This window comes from Clarias gariepinus, chromosome 9 (assembly GCF_024256425.1).
Source record: "Clarias gariepinus isolate MV-2021 ecotype Netherlands chromosome 9, CGAR_prim_01v2, whole genome shotgun sequence".
Lineage (NCBI taxonomy): Eukaryota > Metazoa > Chordata > Actinopteri > Siluriformes > Clariidae > Clarias > Clarias gariepinus.
Genome location: NC_071108.1, coordinates 32,144,717 through 32,170,423, shown reverse-complemented (window position 1 = coordinate 32,170,423; position 25,707 = coordinate 32,144,717). Strand labels below are relative to the sequence as shown.

General features: G+C 38.4%; 1 protein-coding gene across 1 annotated transcript; it reads left to right on the top strand.

The window, feature by feature from the left end:
* Positions 1-7,618: 7,618 nt before the first annotated feature.
* On the top strand, positions 7,619-24,661 carry setd1bb (SET domain containing 1B, histone lysine methyltransferase b). The gene is made up of 19 exons (XM_053504287.1): positions 7,619-7,788; positions 9,467-9,591; positions 12,509-12,604; positions 12,723-12,987; positions 13,137-13,258; positions 13,685-15,025; positions 15,242-15,946; positions 16,299-16,466; positions 16,792-16,885; positions 17,507-17,745; positions 17,831-17,966; positions 18,144-18,476; positions 18,670-18,849; positions 18,978-20,126; positions 22,104-22,270; positions 22,444-22,569; positions 22,764-22,883; positions 23,867-24,004; positions 24,128-24,661. Exons 1-19 carry the CDS (start codon positions 7,746-7,748, stop codon positions 24,299-24,301), a joined length of 5,721 nt encoding a protein of 1,906 aa, XP_053360262.1. The 5' UTR covers positions 7,619-7,745; the 3' UTR covers positions 24,302-24,661.
* The last annotated feature ends 1,046 nt before the right edge of the window (positions 24,662-25,707 follow it).

The following is a 25,707-nucleotide window of genomic DNA, read 5'->3' as shown; positions in this document are numbered from 1 at the left end:
TAACTCTATTCTCAGCACTATTTTTTCCTCCATCTGTCTTCTATGCATTATTATAAATATTAACCAATGTCCCTTTTGTGGTCTTTCTCTCGTTCTGGCTTTACCTTTTACTCAAACAATCCATGTATATGCCATGTTGATAGTTGGTTTCTTTATTGCTGTTCTGGAGCTACAAACCAATATAGCTAGCAAAGAAACTTAACTAGCACAGCTAGCGTCAAACTGCCTGCCTTTTTTCTCAAATAAATTTACTATATGTCTTTTTTCGCACGCTGTTAGCTATATGAAGGGCAGTGGTGGCTCAGGCGGCTAAGGCTCTAGGTTTCTGATCTGAGGATGGGTACGAGAGCTCTACTGTTGGTGGAATGTCACAGTCCATACTACCCACCACCCACTATATCCAGTGGCAGTGTAAAAAAGTTTATTATTTTTTTTAGCTATAAGAAATCGACAAAAAGATGTTACTGAGCTAAAAACATTTGTAGGAGTTCCCCCCTCGGAGTAAACATATTAGCTTGGGATCAATGATTACATAATGAGTCTTAGAGAAACTTTAAGACTATACAAAAATATTAGTCTTATGGGGACATTTGGTTCTCACCAAAATATTAAAGCATACCACACACACACACACACACACACACACACACACACACACTGGGGTGAAATTACAGAGGTGTAGTATGTCTCTATAACTCTGGCATCTCTGACTCCATTAAAAATAAAGATACAGACACACAGACAAAGGGCAAAGAGCACTTTTTTTTTTTTTTTACACCACAGTGGCTTCTTAAAATATTATTGGTAAAATGATCCTGCCCATAATCCACTGTATGTCCATTGTGTGTGTGTGTGTGTGTGTGTAAGAGAGAGAGAGAGAGAGAGAGAGTGTGCGCATACTCCTGCTCACTGTCCCACTCCACACACACACACACACACATACACAGACGCGCACACATACACACTGAGACAACTGAGCAAACAGCGACATGAAACACCCAGTACATGACCCGAGGGATTTATAACATGCACATGCTTGTTCATGAGTTATGAGCGGAGATGACATGTATCCTTTGTTTCCTATTTGTGTGTGTATATTGTGTAGATCAGGTGTGTCTTTTCATGCTTACATTCAAAGGCTTTTTTTGTCGTAAATATGTACAGCAGCATCCAGTTATGTGGACACTCGACAAATATTTGTGTAACTGAAAGAAGGAGTCTCCAGTGTCACTGAAGCTGTAACTTTAGGTTTTCTTGGGAGTTTCTCAGTAACATAAGTTCTCTTTCTCTCTGTGTCTCTCTGACTCTTTATCAGACTGTCTATAGCTAGGAAAAACACTTTTTAAAAAAAAAATCACTTATAGACTTTTATATTTTAATATAACCACTGACCCTGCCATTCATTCAAGAAGAAGCGGGCATGTTTTAAATAAAGGACAGCTACAGTACATGGTATCATTAAAATGTCTTAATTTTGATGGCAGCTTAATAAGCTTGTTAATGTAAAAAAAAAAAAAATTGCAACGATCAGGGAAAAAGTTCAAAATCAAAGACTTTAAGGCTGCAAAGAAGTGATTTACTGTTAATTATGGAGCAGGAGTGCAAAGAAATAGTAGTAAGTGTATAATTAGCATACCATCACAGTCAGTTAAGAGTTTAACATTTAAAGTGTATTTCTACAATAATTATTATAATAATATATTTTATATAAACATACAATAAATATTCCCAATTTATCGATCAGCTCCATTGTATACAGAATATATGAGGGGTGTTCAAGTCAAAGTGGGACTTCTGATTGTGCAGAATAACAGAACACAGTTATGTTTCTCTAACTTTCTATATATTGTAATCCCCTGCTACACTAATGCACTTATCCCAGTGTTTCACTAGTGCTTTGACACATCACAAAATTTTCTCAGCACGCCGGAGCCATGATCAAACTGTTTCGCATCTAAAACGCCGGCCTCCCAGGAACTCATTTAATGGCCCACACATGTGGAAATGGTTTGGAGCAAGGTCGGGACTGGATGAGGGATGTGACGATAACTCCTATCTGAGTTCCTGTGTTGCACAAATGGTGTTCGTGAATGATGTGTGTGTACAGGTAGGATGTAATTTTCAGTATGCTGGAGCCCTGTTCAGGATGCCTGTTTTTCATTTGAAATGCGTTTTTTTGAGGATGTGGCAATAAGTCCCAGCCGAGTTTGTGTGATGTGAGGGGTGTTTGTGAATGAGTGTGTGTACAGTTCACACAGACAGATGCATGTCTTCCACAAGTTGGCAACAAGTTATCCGTTGATTTTTTAAGGATCAGGCGTTTCATTCATTGAACGTTCATGGGAACAAGTGTAATGGGCTCCGAGCCACCTCCGAGGCAGGATCGTCATTCACGGGCATATGGCTTTCTTTAAAATGTTTGAATTTTAAAACCATTCGAAAGTTTTACTGTAATTTTTTTGTAAGTCTTCTGTAAATGTCAAATGCTTTTAAAGCTCTGTCCACCAGCCATTTCATCACAAGTCCCAGTTAGATTTAAACGCCCCATGTATGTATGTAAATGTAAAAAAATAATGACTATTTACACACTGTTATTCTCACCAATTTCATATTTTATATTGGTTGTAAATGAAATAGTGTTGTACAGGTATTTATTATATACTGTGTACCTGCCTTGTGTAAGGCATGCATCAAATCCATGTTTGCTTCAGTTCATTGCTTTTAGCTTCTAGTCCCAGAATTTCTCCATTTTAACATATTGCACAATATTTATAATGGAAAATATAACTGAGATATGAAAATGAGTCTTTTGATTGAAGCCACAAGAAGTCCGGTCTAATAAAACTCTAGCATTTCCCAAGAGAACACTTCTGACATGCCCTGCGAAGACAACGCTGTGAGCGCTTGTGTGCTGTATAGGAAAAGAGAAAAAGATGGACTTCACAAAAGCACACTTCCAAAGGTGCTTTAACCAATACCGGTATACAAAGAAATTAAGAGAATACATTAAATGGAAATCAAAGTGACAGAGAACAAAGAAAGGTTAGGGCAAGAAAGATGGAGAGACGCAGAGTACAAACGGGGAGACTGGAAGAAGAAAACATGACAAAAGGTTAAACAAGAGCTACAGAGGTGTGAAGATAAAGAGAGAAGATGAATAAAAGACCTTGGCTACTGTTTAATTAATAACTTATAGAATTAACAAAAAGACACGAAATTCAAAGTCAAATACACAGTCATGATCTTCCTAGCAGGCATTTAAATCCTAGGACACACTTTATTTTAAATAACTATGTCAGATAAAGCAGGCATTTAAATCCAAGCAGGTGCTTTTATTTCTAAAACATAATACTTTGTGGCTAACAGGCATTTTACGCCCAGTAGACACTCAAATTGCGCACTTTTTCGAAAAGGCATTTTATTCCTAGGTATATATTTTCTAGGACACATTTCACACACTTCACTTCATTATATGCCTAGTACATGTTGTATCATGTTTGTACTAGCAGGCATTTAAATCCTAGCAGGCACCTTTATTTTTCCCTGAAGGTTTTATTTGTTGAACCCAACAGAATCCTAGCCAGCACTTCAGTTTTCTCAGCTGTTACATTCTTAGTAGGCATTTATATCCTTGCAAAATGTATTTTTTTATATGCATTTTATTCCTAAAAGGTATTAAAATCCCAGAACAAACTTTATTTGCAACATTAAAAAAAAAAAAATTCCTTGCAGGCATTTAGATCGTAGTCTTGTTGGTTTTAACTGGTTGTTCAATCCTAGTTAGCATTTAGATGCCTACAGCTGCCTTAATTTCTCACGCCTTATTCACGCAAATAATTTTATTCATAATGCAAATTTGCATATGATACCAATATAAGCACATTAAACAGTATTTCTTTTTGTAATTTATTGATCAGATTGACTGTGTTTTCTATGCTTAGCAGTGTGCATGTGCACAGTGCCCCTAGTGGACACACGCAGCACAGCAGGCGCCTCAGCCAAGACAAATTAATAAACGTAAACTTACGTTTACTCTCGGCGGTTTTATATAAAATTGAGGATTATACTAAGAAAACTAAAGACAAATTTGCAGTGCAAACCAAGATTAGCTAAACAGCTAAATCTGTTCAATCTAACCAAGTCTCAAAAATGTTTTAACCTGTGAATCTGTACAAGCTTGTCGCCATCTAGTGGCCAATTGTTTAAGAACTAACTATCAACTATTTGAGAAACAAATGTCTGTACAGTATACTTTTTCAGCATTTAGTTTTTATTTAAGTATTCTAGTGATAAAGCAAGTGATATCTAAATTATTATGATTATTATTATTATTATTATTATTATTGTTTTTGTTGTTATTTGTCATTGCTGTTTACTATAAAAGGCTACTTATATTATGTCAATGCATTTATTTAATGTAGGGAATCGTATATTTTACATACTAGTCATACAGGCCAACAACAAATGCAACAGTCTACAAGGTTTTGATAAAGCATTGAATGCAAAACTGATTTAAACAATAATGTAATGGCCTGTAATGGTGCATGACATTAATGGAAATATTAAGGGGAAGGTTGTAATTTTAAATTCCATCACCACTACGCTACCTTTAACCCTCATCTGGGTGAATATCACATAACATAGACAGTTAGGGATTAAAGGTAAAGCTCGAGTTCTCATGCGCTGCAACATCCAAAACCGTAATCCTATAAGCAATAACCTTGAAACTTAACCTTTCTGATATAATATGATATGATGATGTGTATTCTGATCCTTCTTATATTTTTCATAATAAAACACAATGTTGCAGATTAATTTTAGTGAGCAAGCACAAGCAGATAAATAGGACTCTAATTTGTGACAATCAGTATTTAAAGAAATAGGAACAAATAACACCATGGTGCTGGTGTAGAAAATGGTTAATTTCCTTTGTCTGCATATTACAGTTTTTATTGCTGTAGGTGTAATCCTCTTCTAGCTCTTATACACAGATGTATGCATGGGCCTTCCAAGTCACAAAATCACAATATCTTACTACATACAACAAGCAATCATGTCAAACCGGGACTTATGATGAAATCTCTTGTGAATGAAGGCGTAAAAGTGATTGACGCTTACAGAAGACAACAAGCACAGTACAGTAATGAGACTGTTAGCTGCAGTAAAAGATAAATTTAAAGAAGTCTGGTTGTGCATGGATAACGATCCTGGCCAAGGTGGCTCGGAGCACACTGCAGTCATGCATGAACATTCAGAGGGTGGAAAATCTGATTCTTGAAAATTGATGCGCAACTCATATGACTTGAATAGCTTTGGAATAGTTAATCCATGAAATAGGTCACAAATTTTAAATCCTAAAACATAGTACTTTGTAGCTAACAGGGACGTTACGCCGAGTAGACACTCAAAACACACTTTTGCTAACAGGCATCGTATTTCTTGGTATATATATCTCCTATCACACATTTTACACATGTAAAATGGCTTAGATTTATTAAGCTGGTTATATTTTGATCCAGTTATCAAATAGAATAAGGTAAGTACATTCACCTCATTGCTGTAATTTAGTCCATATTTCATGTATTTGTCTTTTTATTGGTGAATACTAAGTAAAAACATTTTACTCAATTAAATTCTACAACAAATATTTGTACTTTCTACTTATACGTTTCTGCATGGTGTTGCATTACATAACCAGAATGGTTCGTAGTTTTTGTGGTGTACTACTAATACTCTACACCTTTGCTTTGAAATGTAAAACTTAACCATGCACCATACACCAGCCCACAGAAACATACAGTGTACTATTTAATTTTCTCTCTCCATGTTTCTAAACACTTACATGCTAAAAAATAACAAAAAGTCCTTGCCAGCTAGCGCATACTTATTTACATGCAACCAGAAGTAAAAAGAAACTAAGTTCAGTTTCCATGTATCTGTATTTTACTTGAGTAACTTTTTACTTCTACTTCACTACTTGGTTGCTTGGTTTTGTTTCCTCCAGTACTCCGATTTCCTCCCCCAGTCCAAAAACATGCAGATTAGACTTATTGACGTTCCCAAATTGTCTGGTGTGTGTATGTGTGCGTATGTGCCCTCCAATAGATGGATGTTTCCTGGAATAGACTCCAAGGTAGGTTTATTGGTATAGCACATTTCATACACAAATGCAAGTGCCTTACATAAAAGAGAAGAAAATAATCATAAAATGAAATAGAAAATAATAGCAATAAAACTTTTTAAATTATTTTAAATTTTATTTAAAACACAAATAAAAACTGTTTGCAATGAAACTTTTAAAACTATTTAAAATTTGATTTAGAATCAAAATAAAACATAAAATACAGTGCAGTCAGTTCGGATGTAGCACAGTGCTCGTTCAATAAATGCACAGCTAAAAAGATGAGTATTAAGTCTAGATTTAAATGTTTTAACACACCTGATCTGTTCTGGAACCTGGTTCCAACTGCGGGCAGCAGAATAGCTAAAAGTGGAATCCGTTTGTTTTGTGTGAACTCAAAATATTTATTTCTGTATTTCTAACTGACTCGATCCTAACGATCTGAGTGGCCTGTACATTGAGTAAGTGGTATAGAAGGTAAATGAATGCTTGTTACATTTTATTATTATTATTATTATTATTATTATTATTATTATTATTATTATATTAATAAGTATTAGATGTAAGGTTAGATTAAGCAAAATATATTTTTTCATTTGTGAGCATTATTTGCAGTAAACACTAAGAAAATTAATTTGTTTGTCTATTCTTACCTCAGATGTTACTTCTGCAACATCTGTACAAAGGTTTAACAAAGTTTGTGCTTATTCATTATTTTATTTTATTGTAAATAATTTTATTATTATTATTATTATTATTATTATTTAGATTATTATCATTATTAGTAGTAGTAGTAGTAGTAGTAGTGGTGGTGGTGGTGGTTGTGGTGATGGTAGTATAGATAACAATAATTCCCAAATATTTTTGTACTTCCGGTATAAGGACTTCCGACTGCACGTCTGCCTGTTACCAAGCAACGGTCGTGGTTACCTAGGCTACAGGTTATCAAGGTAGCTGGTTCGCTTAAACTAGTCTAGCTGATAGCTAAATAAGAAGTTAAAACATTAATTAATAAAGAGCTCAAACTAATTACTTGTTTTCTTTCTCTTTTTTTGTCTTATAAATAAATAAATAAATGTATATTAAGTTTCTTCATCTCCATCCAACTTCCGCCTTATAACTTCATGTGATTGGTCAAAACGCTACAAAACTTGGTGACGTAGTACTTTTCACGGTCCTCGCCAGATTGTAATGGATGATGCTCTTTTACCTAATGATAACGGTTTCAAATCCTTCTTACTCGTCCCGATTTAGGGTTGCAAATTCATAAAAGTACATTCGTAACATGTTCTATAAACATACACGAGTATGAATCTGTAAATAAATCAACGACTAATATTTGTTTATATTTTATTATTAGCCCGAAGCCTGTACAGTGGTAAAGGGTATAAGTGTCCAATCTGGCAACCCCGGATGCAGCGCACTCGCAGGGTGAAGCACCTGTAAGGCGGGGCGCCAGGTGACTCCCACTTGTTGTGATGCAGGTGTATCCCTCGGGAGAACGCAAAGCGGCAACAATGCAGCTCAGAAACAGCGACACGAAGAATAAATCTGTCCGTTTGTAAGTGTGAGAGTTTGATTTGAAAGCGAAGCAGCTGTTAATAACACTGTACAATGAGTGCAAATGATGAGCGAAAGCGGCGAGAAGGAGGCACAGGGAGATAACGGTAAGGGATGCTGTGGCCTGGAGCAGTCACATCCGACATGGTTACTCACTTACTGCCCGTTTACTGTAGTCTAAATTATTTTTTTATGTAATCATAACATATACAGTTACAGATTAATCCTAAACGTCCGTTTTTGGTGTAATATTAATATCCAGTTGCATAATCCATTGCAGTGATTAATAGCTACATCTTGGATGGTGTTAATACTGTCGGCCATTTTTATTTTTTTTTACCAGGCCTTATATAATAAACACCTTTATATCCTAAATACTAACATAGGTATTGTCGTAAGGCATCTGGACATAGGCATACATCAGAAATACACCAAAGTTTAATGCCAGTAAGAGTAAAGCTTAGAGGAAAGGCTTTTTATAGGCTAATATTTACAGAATCAGGTTTTTCTTTTTCTCTCTGTGTTGTAAACCTGCTTTAAATTAATTATCCTTTATCTTTCTCAATATATAAATCTCTATTGTTATAAGTTTCTATATAGCATATTTATTGTAAGGTATACCCCGATCATCCATAACATTATGACCTTCTGCTTAATAATGAGTAGGTCCCCACTTCTGCCACGGTAGCAGTGATGCACTGTGTGTTCTGACACCTTTCCATCACAACCCTCTACACTTGCGCTTCTATTGGATCTGACTACACGGGCCAGCCTTTACTCCCCATGTGCATCAGTAAGCCTTGGCCAGTTCACCGGTTTTTCTTCCTGGAACCAATTTTGATTGGTTCCAGGAAGGAAACATCCTACAAGAGCTGCAATCAAATTGTGAATTAAAAGATGAATGCTGGTTGTGATAGAAAGGTGTCAGAACAAACAGTGCATCACTGTTATGGTAGGAAAAGGGGGGACCTACTCACTGTTAAGCAGGTGGCCATAATGTTATTGCTGAACAGTATAGGTATATTGAGGCATACATCAAAAATATACCAATGTTTTATGGCAAACATAAATGTCTAATATTTACAGAATCAGGTTTTGCAGTGTTGCTTGTCTTTCTTTATTTTTCAAATCTGCTTAAAATGAATCACCATTTACCTTTTTTAATATAGAAAACAGTTTTTTTTATATTGTATATATTTACTGTAGGTTATATATTGAATATTGTATACAGTATATTATTAATAGAAGCCACTAGGAGTTAGTCAGTCTATATGACTCCTAATTTGATTATTAAAATTTGTTCAAAGAGCAGAAATTGATTGGTCATCTACTACTGTAGGTACACTATAATTAATAAGAAAAATATTCGCTACATATATTGTCCTACATATTAAGTGTATTGAGTTTTAGCAGCATGTTTACTATTAGCTGGTGTTTCTATCTTTATGATTGAATGCACACAAAAACAAAATGACAATGGACAAAAACACCAAGAAAAATGCTAATAGAGACCATTAGTTTGAATGCTTTTTGCTTTAAATGTTTATTGCATACTATAGTTGTTACAGCCATCCTCAAGCTGTGTACAGAAAATTGTATTCTTCTACTTAAATCGGGTTTTTAATGTTAGATATCATGTTGTAACAATGGTTACATTACTAGTTAATAATTGTTATAGTGTGGGTAGTGCTATCAACTCACACCTCATATTTAGTTTCAAGGCTTCTAATTGTCTTATCGATCAGCATCAGTGTTCCATTAACCTTTCTCCCCAACTGAATACAGAATGCATCGAGTCGGAAGCAGAAAGAACACTGAACTGGAGCAGCTACAAATTGCTTGTTGATCCATTGTTAGATGGTGGAAAGGAAAAGCTGTATCGCTATGATGGACTGCATTTCAGCACACCTGTGAGTTTTAACTGACATTCCTTTTAGATTATATGTTTCGCCAGTTATCAAGTAAGAAAAAAAAAAAAAAACAGCAGAATATAAAGCTTCCTGACCATCAGGGTTGTATTAATATAGCCTTTACAAATAGATGCAAGTATAAAGACCATAAACATCAACATGCTCAAACAATTGAAATCACTCACTGCACCACCACCATGATTCATTTCCAAATCCATGCCACATACGCTGTTTTTTCCAATGGGAATAATCCAGAGGGAAAGCAGGAATTTACTTGAGTTTCCCTGAGCCATGACATCCCTCAGGTGCTAAACCACATCGTTATGCTTAGGCTTTAATCCGTCCATACGGCAGAAGACCACAAAACAAGGTATTTACATTTACAATGATTTATTTGGCAGGTGGAGGTGTTCTAATGACTTAGGCAAATCTAATCTAAACAGAGCACTGCTAACCAGGTTGACTCTGATATGGTTGACATAAGGCTGGGTTTCCACAAACTGTCACAAAGCACTCAGTTTAACTTTTATTTCTTTGTTAATTTAAATTTCTATTGTATGTTATTCACATAAACATTGCTGCTTTTATACAACATCAAACTGTTTATTGTCTTTAATAGCATTTAAAGTGTAGCTTTAATTCAACTTGATAAAAACACTTTTGTTTTTAGTTGACTTAATCAACTTCATTTGATTCAATATCTAAATTTACTCAATACCTACTTTTGTTAATATTTTAAACACAATGTATTTTTACTTTACCTTGAAAAAAATATGATGCATATCACTAAAGTCATTGACTTGCAAAAGACCCCACTCTCTAGCAACAGGTCATGTGACCAAATGAGCACAAAAACCAATATTCAAAACTAAGCTATTAATTTTTTGCCAAAATGATGTTGAATTCTCAAATCAGGACTGGTTAGGAAGTGTTGATTAAGTGCAAGGCAAATCACTATTTATTTTAGTGCAGTTGTTTGAATATGTTGTGATTACTATAGTAACGGCTAAATCACAGGGAGTTCTATGCTGGGCTTTACATGTAATTAAAGTGTAATAATAAGGCAAATATAAACATGTTATTCATCAACAAATAACAAAAAAACTTTTTTTGATGTGGTGAACCTTTACGGCAGTCTTCAGTGTCAGCATGTCTGTTTTCCTTTAAAAGAAAGTTACAGTTAAGGACTTATTGATACAAAAAAAAAAAACCATCATTTGATATATAAAAACTTGAACAAAAAAAAAGCAAATTAGTTTCATATGGTAGAATGTTTTGGTGTATATGTCAATAATCGAAATCTGTCTGAATTATGTTTTAAAATATTTATTTACAGTGAAATAAAATGACTGCTATGCTATCATATACTGTTACCAGTAATATCAACAAAATTTGTATCATATCCTTAAATATTTTAAATTTCTTTCATGGTAGTGTTAATATTTATAGGGAATTTTTCCAGAAGACAGTTAATACTGTACTTGTTTTAGTTTTCTTTGTCCCATTGTTATTTATGATTTATATGTAGCGAATAATAAAAAAGACACAAGCCAGAATAATTTTGTAAATAAATAAGGTAAAGACGCGGGTCTCGCAAAAAACCTTACAAACTTTAATCAGGCAGGGCAGAACCTTGTAAATCTGTATAAATCGGTATAAATCCTCGCTAAGGGCATAGGCCCCGGGAGGATCATAAGTTTTTCTTGTTAGTTTCCAGAGCTCCACCATTGTTGCGAGCCAGAGAGGTGCAATGCCTTTTTCCTGCAGTGCTCACTAATATTCGAGCAGCAAAATTCCCAATTTCCCCGAAAGGCTGCATTTATGGTTTCTCTGCTATAGAGATCCTCTGCTTCTCTGGCTATAGGTGCGAAGCCTCACCTCTGTCCATATAAACAGTCTGAGAGTGAAACATCCTGCCCCTGATTTAGACCTAGAGCTGGAAGACATGATAGAGCCCATGCAGATAGGAGTCGCCAGGCTTGCCTCTCAGTGCATCGGCCTATGGGGCCCCCAGAGGGCAAGCGACACACGTGGTGCAGCAAGCCACAGACGAGGTTCAGCCCAGGAGTGTGTGGTTGTGCCAGGATCTGGAGAGCCCGAACGGACGCTCTCATCGAAATTTTATTAGCGGTAGGCTAACTGTGGGACTGGGCATTCCAGTTAGTCTGCTTCCTTCCATCATCCCGTTTGTCTCCCTGGCCGGTGTTGTGGAAATTTGCAACAGAGTTTAAATCAATAAATTAGGCTGCTACCCCACGCAGATGCATGGTCATCTAGACATGCAGATGCCAGGGAACATCGCCGCAAGGCAATCAGTGTGGACACGCTACACCTAGTGGCGTGTCTATTTAAGGGTCCTGATATCTCCACACTTTGTGAGATCATTTAGGTAGCACCAGTAATGTAAAAGACCAATGAAAAAGACAAAGCGCGCATAAAGTCAAAGAACCAGCCTCTGTCTTCCTAAGATGCGGGCAAGAAAGAGACAAAGAGAGAGAGAGAAAGAGAGAGAGCAGCAATGCTATCCTTTATGTGTTCGCTTTCAGGTTATGTACTGTATAAAACACAAAAGTCTCTCGTATAAATCCTCAGTAAGGGCATAGGGCCCGAAAGAATCAAAGGTTTTTAATTTTAGTTTTCAGAGCTCCCTCTGTTCTCTCACAGATGGATGACGGAGCTGTGTTTATTATGTGTTTTCAGTTTTCATTCGTTTCCTTTTGATTTCCCTAATTAATAATCTTACACCTCCAAACGTGATGGTCTCCCTGTTCCTCTCACAAACTCCTATTTCGTTGACCCCCCTCAGAAGCCCTGTGTTAGGGCTCTTATAAATATTATAACATCATGTGGTGCAGGTTGGAGAGCGGGTTCTGATAAGCAAATAATATCAGAAAAGAATGTGCCCTGTTTTCCACAGAATCCTGGATTTCATCCACCAGAAGTCAGAGACCCCAGGATTGCTCGCTTTTGGACCAAGTTTAAAGAGACAAGTCTTCCGATTCCCAAGTTCAAGGTAATAGCAGCAAATTCATACTAGTTTCATTGGATATCACTAGTTTATTATTGGTTTATTAATAATAAATATGAATGAACGACCAATTAACTAGTGAATTGTTTTTTTTTTTTTTTAGATTGACGAGCATTACGTTGGGCCACCAAGGGAGGTGACGTTTGCCAGGCTGAATGACAACATCAAGGCATCGTTCTTAACAGACATGTGCCGAAAGTTTGGTCAAATCCAAGAAGTGGAGGTTTTGTACAATCCCAAGAACAAGAAACATTTGGGAATAGCTAAAATCATTTTTGAAACTGTCCGAGGGGCCAGTGACGCGGTCCGAAAACTTCACAACACTTCAGTTATGGGAAACAGCATTCACGTGGAGTTGGACCCAAGGGGTATGAAAATTGTAACCAGAGTCAGATTTTTAAAGGAAAGGCTTATCCAAAAAAGACATTTTACAGGTTAAACAACTGAAAGAAATCATAAAAGATGCAGTCGAAATGGTATTATAATTATAATATTCTGTTTAATTCTCTGCTTCCAGGAGAGAAGAGGATGCGATATTTCCAGCTGCTTGTCAGTGGACTGTATACACCCTTTACTCTTCCTTTAGGGGAAGAGGCCTGGGGACCTCAGTCACCCACTTACAGCTCTGACTCACACAATGTAAGTGTGACAGGCATGAGTATCTAGCAAAAATGAGTACTGTCAAATACAAAATACATAAATGCAAAATATCTCACAAATTGTGTTCATTTTAATCACAGGATTACATAATAATAGATACATATCTTATAGGGTCTCTAAGTGTTATATTTAAGTCAGTGTTCATCATCTGTTTGTTAGTTGTTGCATATTAGAGGAGAAATAGCTACAGTACTAGTCAGGCATTGACAAAATTAAAGGAGAATGTGGTTAAAAGGTTGCAGCTGTTGTTCCACCATCCTGAATAGGAATGAATTTCTGCATGAACAAAAGGAAAAGCATCGTTAGTCCCACCTTTACTCTTCATTAGTGGTACTTATATCCTTTTTCATTTGTATAACATGAGACAAAGTAATTGTTGAAGCTTTTCAACTTTATTCCATGCAGGAGTTTGATCTGGTGAAGCGCCTGTCTCACGGGTTTCTGTCTTCATCTTCTGTGATCCTTGGCTCCACCCCATTTGATTGCTCCACCCCAATGTCCATGGACACCGCCTATTCCAGTATGCATCAGGACACTCCATGTAGTTTCTGGCAGGACACTCCACATGGCTCGCCTATGTCTCATAGTAATCCAGGAACCCCACCACACTGTGAGGGCAGTACAAACACAATGGATACGACCATTGATGTGAATGCTGCAAAAAGCCTCCTACATTCGATACCATTCAACATTTCTGAATCCCAACCTACACATCACAATCCTCACCTTGTCCAGTTAACACCACAAACACCAAATACTAGGCAAGGGTCTTTATTTAGCATTACTCAATTTCCCCGGACCTCCAAAGGGCACATGGTAGCAGGAGGCCAGATCCACAAAGTTATCAGGGCTCCTCAAGGTGGACACAGGGATCAGACTTGGGGCACTAAATACCAAAACGCTTATAACCGTAGGCTGGAGCATCGCTATGTGCACAGGCCTGGATTCAACAGATCTCACTATCGCTCTGGATGCACCACCAACCTAGTGCCTCTAGTTACATTTCAAGGACCTTCAGCTGCTCAGACACAGCAAAATAAGTCTCTGGTACCTCTTATCCAAAGTAATAGTAGCAGCACAAATGCACCTACAGGACAAACAGCCATGGAAGCACCTACAGGAAATATGAACAAGGAACCAATTCCATCAGCATCCCAGAGGGGTAATTTGTGCCAAATACAAACATTGTGCTCCGAGTCACTAGGGGATGGTCTTCAAAAAACACCTCATAACATCGTTCACTCATCTCCTCATGTGTCTGAGGTACAACACGAGGACACGGCTGTAAAACCACAAACCCCAGAACAGTGTGTCTCCTCTGAGCCAGAGAAAAGCCCATCAGCAGGGTCTCTTCCTCCAGAACCAGCTCCAAGCAGCCTGGACTCTCGTATCAAGATGCTCCTGGGCAACCAGGGTTCAGAGTCAGAAGAGAATGAGGAGAACTCAAACTCAGGAGATTGGGTTTCTGTAAACATTTCTCAACTGTTCTCCGAATCTGGTCCCCCTTCTCCTCAATCCCCTGATGCTGCACCTACATTAAACTTTCCTGCAGATTCAGGTCACTGTAGTTCCACACAGCAAACCTTATCAAACATTCCATTGGATTTTGAAGATGTGAGTCCTTTTCCTCTTCCGGACTCAGCAGAAGAAGGAGAGGAGCCTCAACCATGTAATGAACCTCTGTCCAAGATACCTGTCATTTCAACTACACGGCCAGCTCAGCAACCTTCTCACCAGTCATCTACGGTAAAAACTCCTTCTTGTCAGTGTTGCCTGTTCTATATGTTTTACTTAAATGGAACTGGGGATTTTTCTGGTAAAAACATGAAATATTGCTGCTATTTTGGTGTTATTATGCAGAAAAGGTCATTAGATACAAAATTCTAAAATTCCATATTGTTATCCTAATTTTGTGATGTCTTGTAATATCTTGTCAAGTAAATGTTTTTATGCCACTTACAGAATAAGCTGTCCTTAAGAGAAGGACAAACATCAGAGAAGCCCATTGGACCTGGGACCTGCTCTTCACCTGCTCCTCCTGTGTTTCCAGTGCCTCCTCCTCCGGTTCTCCTACCTCCACCTCCACTATGCTTTCCTACCCTACCCCCCACAGTTCTGCCTCCTATGTGTGGACCTTCGGCTCCCTTATTGCCCCCTGTACCACTTCAAATGACTTCTCCTCCTCCTAAGCTCACTGGACATCCTTTGCCTTTTTGCCTGCCACCAAAGATCCCCATGGGACAAGTGAACAGGCCCCCAAGGTGGACTCATGCACCTCCTCCTTCTGTACCTCTTCCTATCCCAACCAGAATAACCCAAGGGAAATCTCACACTGTTTTTCCACCTCCGTTTAACATTCTTCCTCCCCCACCACCCTTTCCAAGTCCGGATGGAGCCAGACAGGCACCATTTAATTCAGCAACTGTCCCTGGTTACAGAGCTCCTTGGCCACCTGTGCTCTTGCCTGTGTTTGACCCATCCGTGCCTCCTCCAGGCTACGTACCTGTAAGTGAGTTGATCCACAAGGCCACGGTGGATGGAGTATTCGCCGCAGTAGCTGCAGAACTCAGGGTCATAGTGAAAAAAGACATTCATCGCAGAATCGTAGAAGGTGTTGCCTTTGCAGCCTTTGATCAATGGTGGGAGGAGAAGGAACACTCAGTTAAGGTAAAATAGCTATATTATATACGATATATTATATTCATACCACAATGGTGGCCAGTTCTTGATTTTCGAATGGTCAGAAGATCAATCTTACATAGAGGAGCATTCAATTTTAACAATGTTATTTGGGGCCAGGGGTAGCTCAGTGGTTAAGGCATTGGACTACGGTTCGGAAGAGCCCACAACCACCAAGTTGCCACTGTTGGGCCCTTGAGCAAGGCCCTTAACCCTCAACTGCTCAGATGTGTAATGAGATAAAAATGTAAGTCGCTCTGGATAAGAGCGTCTGCCAAATGCCCAAATGTAAATGTAAATTTGTGGAAAAGGTGAAAATATTTTCATTGTGTGCCTCCAGGTATTGACGGTTTCTGTGAAATCTGGAGAAAGTAAAGAGAAAGAACCTGTGAAGCTTAAAGTTTTGCAACCATGGCAGACTACCGAGAGTGTGGGGTCTGATAGCGCAATAATAGGCTCAGGACTGGGTTTGGGCCTCCGCTCTGCCCTCAAACTGCCTTCATTTAAGGTAAACACTACTTTTTTAAATAATAATGCACCACTATTAATAAAAAAATAATAAAATTAATAAATTAATAAAAAACAATCGTCCAATTTACACAGCTTTATGCAATTGGTATATAGACTAAATATGCAGTCAGTGCTTGCAATAACCTAATGAGAAAAAGGGTGTTTTCAGAACCAGGGAGTATTGGTATTAACTCTATGAAATCTGTTCGGTCACATGGCAAAGTGTCAAAACAAACAAGATGTTGCAAATCCAAACAAGTTAAGATTTTTCTTGTCAAATTATGCCTGTTACCATTATTGCTATTTTTTACTTTTATATTTAGGTGAAACGTAAGAATTTATCTGGTGAGGATCCAGTGGAGGCTAAAACATCGTGTCCCTCCTCTTCACCTGGCCACACACTCTCAGAGGAAGCAGGTCAGAACCAGTACAGTACAGTATTGTGAACAAAAATCCTGTGGAACCTTTGCATACAAATTTAATTCTTAATTTAGTTCTTAAGGTGAAATTTTGTATTATGAAATACATTTTCCCAAAGAGAAATAGGATAGGATAATCTGTTCCAGCCACCCAAAAATATTACAGATATTACCAATTTCCAACACAGTAATCATATTTTTGCATATACAGTAAAAACAATCAAAACATTTAGAAAAGGCATGTAAATGAAGTAAAATATGACAAAAATAGACATTAAACTTTACTTAACCTTATGATTTCTCTTGACACTAGTACGATCGACGTAGCTGGCGTTTGGTTTATTCGCTCGTATGACGAGGCAAATTTCTTGCAAAATTTCAGTTCTTGCGAAAATTCTTAAGACGTGGCGTTTGTATACCAAGGTACCACTATTCAATAAAATAAGTTGAAAAAAACTATTTTAAAAACTAATTATTTATAAATAAAAAAATATATATATAATATAAATATATTAAGAAGTTCACTTTCTTTAAATATCCATACATCTTTGATTCCATTACAAACGTGTCCGTGTGTTTTATCTGGTCACTTTCATGTATGACTTGTCGTCATGTTCAGAAGCAGGTCTGGAGGCTAACGTGCAGGATGAAGAAGTGGAAGAGCCCCAGACAGATCAGGGAGGCCCTGTGGTGAAACGGCGTCACGCCAGACCTCTGGAGCTGGAAAGTGATGAGGACTCTGATGAAGAACTGAATGAGGAAGAGGAGGAGGAGGAGGAGGAGAACTATGGGAACGTAGAGGAGTTGGGTTCTAAACAGGAAAAGAGCAAGAAAACATTTTTTTTTAATACTGATCAGGTACAAAACACCTAGCTAAGGTAAGTGTTTTTGTTTCATCAGATAACAGAACTCATATCAGTAATTTGTTTCCTGGTAGGAGGAGGAAGATGATGATGATGATGATGATGAAGGAGAAGACAAAGGTGATGGGAAAAAGGGGAGATTTTTAGAAGTGAAGGAAGACGCTAGAGACGGGAGGCTTTCAGTTGTGAGAGAGGAGGAAGCTCACTCAGACAAAGGTAGTAAAATACAGTATCTATTACATAAACATATATTTAAATCTCTGGCAATACACACACTTAGCAAATGTGTGATGAAAGGAGAGCAATTTTGAATACAGATACAAGTTTTTAGTATATCAGATGTTACATTCATGAAGTTATATATGAAGAACATTTATTGGAATTGTTCCTCAGAGGTAATAAGCATAGCGTCATCAGAATCCTCCTCCATCATGGATTACGAATCCACGCACTCATCACGATCTGCCTCGAGCTCCTCTGATGAGAGCCGTTACTCCTCTGACTGCGGGGAGTCGCAGGAAAACGATGAGGACGAAGGAGAGGGTCCATCATCTGAAGCTCCAAAAGAGGTCCAAGCAGTCGAGGAGATTTGGATCTCATCAGGCGAAGATGACGAGGAATATGTATCTCTTTCTTCTGTGAACTCCTCGGAGGACGAACTCGACCCTCCTCTGACTCCGTCTGCTCCGATGTCTCACGGTGGTGACCCAGACGACACACTGCTAGGTGAGAAAATCTAATTCAACCCAAAGGTTTATAGAAACGGTGCGTCTTTCTGTGTGAGCACAATTGGACGATTAGTTGATTCAGATTGAGATTACGAACCTCATCAGTGTTATCTGTACAGCATAGGTAGTATCACAGCAGGTCTCAGGTCGGACATGCCTTTATTCACTGCGTTTATTGATAGCCTTTGCAGGCACTGATCCACAGGAAGAGCTGCGGGTACGAGTGTTCCTGCACAGCTACGGCTACCAGGACCCAGTCATTCAGCACTTGTCTGACAAACTTGAGCTGTCTGACCCGGCTCTGCTTTCTTCAGCTCATGAGCTGGAGCTTCAGCGTCCACCATCGCCAGCTTATAGAGAGTTCTTCACTGGTATGATTCACATGACTAACACTATGTTAACTCCAACACAACATGAAACCTGTTTCCTTAATTAAAATACACACACACACAGGGTCACACACAGAGGGGTCCAAAAAAATGATTTTTGATATTCACAGAAGAGGGGTTGGAGACGGAACTGGACGATCCAGGCTACGCAAATGAATTACTCGAGGATTCGGGGAACCTCAGACCCCCCACACCAACAGGCTCACTCCCTGAAAGCGAGCCCGAGCTCGTCATCAGGCACAGGCTTTCGCCCCCTACTGCCGATGAGGTAGAACTGCCCTGTACTCCTGGAGGAGGGTTTGAAACTGACACTGAAACTCCTATTTTATCCCCGGCTCCTACTCCTCCTCTCCTTCCTCCGCCATCTCCCACAGGCTTCCAGCTTTCCCCCTCTCCACCACTCTACTTATCCCCTCCTCCTCTCCCATCAACTTATCCTGCCTATGAAGAAACTCCTAAAACACCAGGCAGGAATAACAGAGAGGATCAGATACATCATACAGCAACCGTTACACGAGATGCGGTGCTCAGGTTGGCGGTGCACAGCCCGTTCTCTCCTTCCTTTCTGTCTGTATCACCTCACAGAGGATGCGGGATTCCCAGAACTCCGGGACGAGACACGAATCTGTCCTCACCTTCTTCTGAGGACAGTGAGGTCAGGTTTCAGCAAAGGGAACATTCGCAAGGTCACCGGGCACGCTGTTCGCACCAAATCCACATCCACAGCACCAGCTCCTCTCCTTACTCCTCTGATTCCTCAAGTTCAGAGACACAAGATTCGAGATTCTCTACAAATCGGTTGGCACGTTTCAATGCTGCACGCCTGAGGAAGAGAAGAGAACAGATGCAACGTAAAAGGAGAATGATCCTCTTGCAGAGAAACAGGCGAAACAAGGATGATTTTACTAAATCACCATCGTGTGATACAGCTCCAGATTTGAGCAGGGAATTAGCAGCACAGGCCAAAAAGCCACTGCAGGGACTCGAGAACCGATTAGAAAACAGGCTTCACCAGGGGCCACTGGAGAACCAGAGACTACCCGTACCACTGTACCCATGGAGAAAGAGAAAGTTGTGGCCTCACACCGGTTTGTTTGCCCCTCGGTCCAAACGGAGAGAAAGGCTGCTGATCGATGCTGTCTGGACTAAAGGAGTGAACATGGAGGAGATTGGCCACCTGAAGGCCTCATATGAGAGGATGCTGCTGCAAAACAACACCTGCGACTGGCTCCGAAGCACACACTGGGTTCCTCATCCTCATATCCTTACATAGATTAGCTATCTGGTTGTCCTTTGTCTCTGTTAACATGTTTTTTTTTAAGAATATGTGTCTAAGCTGTAGGCGTAATATTACTTAGATTTTGCTTTAGATTTGTATATGCAGAGGCCAAACATGCAAACAGAGATGAGACTTGTGCCTGGACAGGAATCAAACCCATACCCTGGTGGTGCAGGGCGACATGTAAAAAAAAAAAAAATTTTAAACAGGGGTCCGTTCTCTGTACATCGCTAACTCAGCTGGATTTGATTGTTGTGGATTTGTCCTGATCTTGGATTGTTTCGTTCTTCGATGCGCTTCTCGCATTTGTTGTCATAGCAACATGTCCGTAAGCTTGAACCTGCACGGAAGCAGGTTTATTTCATGTAAACAGGATTTAGCCTTAGCTCCAGGTCCCATCTGATTGGTTAAAGAGCACTGACGCGGACTGACTCGTGTGGGAAAAGAAAAGTATCTTGCATATATATATGCCCCCCTGCCATGGATTGCCCCCCCCCACCACATAATCGCTATCAAATATTATATTAGAGCATAAATTTATAGGTTTATTATTATCAAATATGATATTACTATTATAATAAACTCTAGGCACGAGACAGCCGTCAAGAGCGTTAATACAAATTCTTGTATAATGTTTATTTTGAAACACATTTATTTTTCAGGTGTTTGTCATGAATATGGAAATAAATATTTATATATAATAAAAATAAATATTTTTCATAATAAAAAATTGGAAGAAACTAAATTTATTATAAAATAAACAATATAAAAGTATACATGTTGTATTTAAAAAAAGATTAATATTTACAATTTTTCATATAAAACATATTTATTTTCATATTGCTTATTTTATTTTATTGTCTCATGTAATTTGTAAACCATTAAACTATGAATTTCTGTTCTAATATAATATTTGATAGCAATCATGTAGGGCGGCAATCCATGGCAGGGGGGCATTTCAGCGCATCAGACGTGTTAGAAAAAAAATTGAGCTGCTCATTTCGTCAACCAATCGGAGGGGTTGTGATCAGTGTTTCGCCTTTTAAACCATTTTTTAAACCACCTGAAATTAAAGGAAGCAATGCAAAGTCTGGTAAAACAGCAGTACACCCCAAACATAGGAGATGCCAAAATGGTGTACTGTAACTAAGTTCTTTTTACTAAATATGAAAAGATGAAATATCAAAATGGTTACAGGTTCCTGCAACTGAGAAATACGAGGTAGGTGGTAGCTCAGTAGTTAAGGTAGTGGCCTGCTGACGGGAAGGTCAAAGGTTTGATCCTCATCACCATCAAGTTGGGCCCTTAACCCTCAAATGCTCATATGTAAAATGACATAAATAATGTAAGTTGCTCTGGAGGGGGTCTGCCAAATGCTATAAATGTAAATTTTTATCATAAAAGGCACTGTTACTAATTTTTTATTTACCTCCTTTTCTTTTTTGTTTTTCCCTCTCGAACAAAACCCTGACATACATTACCCATCCCTTCATCTAGTCCAACCAGGGAGGCCAATGCTTACCACCACCTTACCTATCACCCCTTTACAAAGAAGCAATGATGAGCTGCTTCCGAACCTGGCTTTAAATATCCTGCCTGGCAGGTGCAGGCAATCCAGGTTAATCAGCACAGAAAAGTCACTGAGTTTTCCCCTGCTGTCGCCCTCTGCTGGCTGTAAGTGGTGTGTGCGGCCTCATCCAGGAATAAATTTCACCTTTAAATGTTTTTTTCCCCTATTAAGTTATTATATTTTTTTCACACACACTTTTATTTTGAGTAGCTTTCATTTATAAAGTCGCTTCTGAATGCTACAGTTTTGTTATATACTTTAAAACCCTATGCATAAACTTAAAGATTTAATATTTGAATGCATTTTGTTATAGCGACAAAAAATCCAAGGCAGTATTCATAAGCAGTTTGATAGCCCTAGCGTGTGTGTTCCTTGACTTGAGCTCACCTAGCAGCGTTCCTCTCGAATGGCCACCGAAATTGCCCAAAGGCGTTCGCTATCACACGACAGGGTGTGCACGCTCTGAGGGATTCTACGTCATCAGCAAGAAGGACAAACTGCACTACCTCCGACACACACACAGTGCCTTGGGAGACCTGACTGCAGACACTCAGGTGGGAGTTGTGAGTAAAGGCAGTTTATAGAATTACTGAGGCCTCTCTAAACAAATATATAAAAAATGGTAACGGATCTGAAAGTGAAATAAAGAATTAAAACCTTAAAACCTTCTAGTTTATTATTTATGATTATTATGATATACATTTTTTTATTATTATTATTCCTATAGTATAAGAACGCTGCAGCTCAGCTTCCCTCGTCGTCCCGATCCGGGTCAGATTTCCGAGCCGAACAGCGCCGCCTGCTCTCCTCCTTCAGCTGCGACAGTGACCTGCTCAAGTTCAACCAACTGAAGGTGTGACACGCATCCATTTAAAGTCTTAATCCTGGAACACAGTGTCTTATTAATACAACAGTTGCTTGTTTTTTTACACACTACACTTGATACTGTAGCCTCCATCCAGGGTGTACCTGAGATCCAAATTTACACATATACAAAACATATCTAGTTAATTTTTCTAAGCATAAATTCACTGTTGTTGACTTCAGTTCCGTAAGAAGCGGCTGCGCTTCAGCAGAAGTCGCATTCATGACTGGGGACTGTTTGCAGAGGAGCCGATAGCCGCTGATGAAATGGTGATCGAATATGTGGGTCAGAGCATCCGGCAGGTGAGATGAATGATAGTGTAAGCATGCTCACGCACAAACTTTATTCCTGTGTGTCAGCAGCGTGGATGGACTAAATGATTAAATATTTAATGACTTGATGTAATTTATTTTATGCATATAATAAAGAAGATATTTCTGAAGTTTATGCAACATGGATGTGACCAATCTTGCTTCTCGAAAAATTTAACGTTGCTAACTTCAGCCATTTTGGAGAGATGACTTTATATGTGCCCCAAAATTAGTCATATTTAAGTGTTATACTATCTCGCTGCAAACAATAATCATTTTAAATGCTTATTATTCATATTTTTAATGGGTATTGATACTAAAATTGGTGTAAGCTTCTAGAAGCATATGACCTGTAACAATTGTTGCTTAAATTGGCCTTTGGTAAATCTTAAAAAGCCAAAAATATGTAGTGTCTGTAACCATATCAAATCTGCAATGCTTATCTTAAGAATTTAGCATTTTTCTAATACACTTTTTCAGGTTAATGTCTTTTTAATGTTAAATCCTAACTGGCCAGGTTTCATCTAAATGACAGTTAAGACCTTTGAAAGATCTGAATTGAAAAATGACTCTACATAAAAGGGCATGAAATTGTATTTAGCAAATGTGTTTCTTTTTATTTGTTAAAATATAGAAGTGAATGCATGTTTACAAAAATTAATCATGGATCGGAAGATAAGAAGCATTAAGTCTTATGGAAAATGCTGTTATATGATCCTATCTGAAAATTCAATTTTCGACCTAAGTGAGACACTATTTAGCACTAAAACCATGTTTTGGCCGCCATGAAAGTCCTGGCTAGTTTTAAAGCTACACTGCATACACAACTTGCTTCCCGAGTCTGAAAGAAACTGGAAGTTATTGACCCTAATCTTATTCCCATAACATTTTCGCCCATTTGTAATAACGTCCTTGTTTGAGTCTTGTGTGGCCTTGTTTTGGAGCTGCTGTTATTTGAACTCTGCCCTCCTCAGGTGATAGCGGACATGCGTGAAAGGCGATACGAGCAGGAAGGCATCGGCAGCAGCTACCTGTTCCGTGTCGACCAGGACACCATCATTGACGCCACCAAGTGCGGCAACCTGGCCAGGTTCATCAACCACAGCTGTAACGTGAGTGGTGATCAGAGTTTGTGTGTTTTGGTTAAAAATCAAAGTGATATCATGGGTTATCTAAAGAATTTATCTCATCAGTTTGTCTTTAATCATCAGATTGTTTCTACTCTATATTTTCAGCCAAACTGCTATGCCAAGGTCATCACCGTAGAAGCCAAAAAGAAAATAGTCATCTATTCCCGCCAGCCGATCAGCGTCAACGAAGAGATCACGTACGATTATAAATTCCCCATTGAGGATGAGAAGATCCCCTGCCTGTGTGGAGCCGAGAACTGCAGAGGAACCCTCAACTAAACAGATGTACCATGCAATAATGTCATGATGTCATTGTTTTATTACCATCTGTCTTCCTCCAACATGCAGCAATAACCCTCCATGACTCATAAAGATCTTGCGATGCTATTTTAATCATTACAAGTGATGTAGTATATACACAGTCCATCAGTTAGAGTACTCAAAGGACTTGTAATGATGTGGTTACTTCTTTTAAGTAGATCAATTTAATAATAAATGACACAGTGTGAGAAATCTTCAGGGACATGTCCTAACAAAGAGGTTATCAACTCTTAACGAGTTAATTGGAAAACCTTACCTAATGTCTATCTCGGGATTTAAATCCAGAGGTTTTGTATGTATACAATTCATTGTACAGCGTTGTACAGTTTTTCTTTAACGTGCATCAAGCAGAATATTACACTTTGGCAAGCAGGACAAATAAAGTCTATTTTCTTGCAGGGAGTTATTTCATGAAATTTCTCATTTTTTTAATCATGGCACAAAGAGCGCTCATTCACACCCAGGGAAAAATTACAGCCTTCACCTACTGGCATGATTACAGAAAGTGATCCTGTAAATAGATGAAACCCATAGAGATACAAGAAGATTATGGAAAAATTAAAATGAAAAGGAATTACTATGTGTTGCTTTGCAGATCTACTATTTGTCTGTGGCTTAAAAAGTTGAAGTATATTGGAGAATGCGGGCATCGATCCCGCTACCTCTCGCATGCTAAGCGAGCGCTCTACCATTTGAGCTAATTCCCCACGTGGTGCGTTGGTCAGCTACGTAGGCTAAAAAAAGATGTTCAGTGGCGCGAGACGTCTTTGGGTATTCCACTATTATAAATAATAATAAAACTAATAATAACTTGAATTTACACTACTTCCACATATCGTTTAATTTGTCAGGATTAATTAATATGTTATTAATAGTATTAATATATTAAAATATTAATAGTGTAAAAGTACTGGTTTCAAAACTACTTGAAGTATAAAAGTAATAGTAACGTAAGGGGGGAAAAGCATTAAGAATAAAAGCTTAGGCTGTGCCACGGGCCTATATACTGCACTAACACCTACACCTCATAAAAAAAGATAAACGTGTTGTTGTTTTTGTTGTACTTTTTTAACGGCCATAGTGATTTGGGATACTGTGGGATATGGCATTCAAAAAAGGGTGCATTTAAGTACAATGCAAATACATATAAGAACCACATATGTATACTACTGAGCATTATGTATATGTGTCTACTTATCACAACCTTATTAACAGAAAATGCTATTTTATTCAAACGTCCTTGCTATAGTGTGTGACGTGACGTCATGTGCACGTGCGATGGATCGCGTACCAACCAATAGGGTGTCGGAATGGTGTGTTTATACTTCTCATCCAACCACAATCAAATTCCCTCCATTCGGATG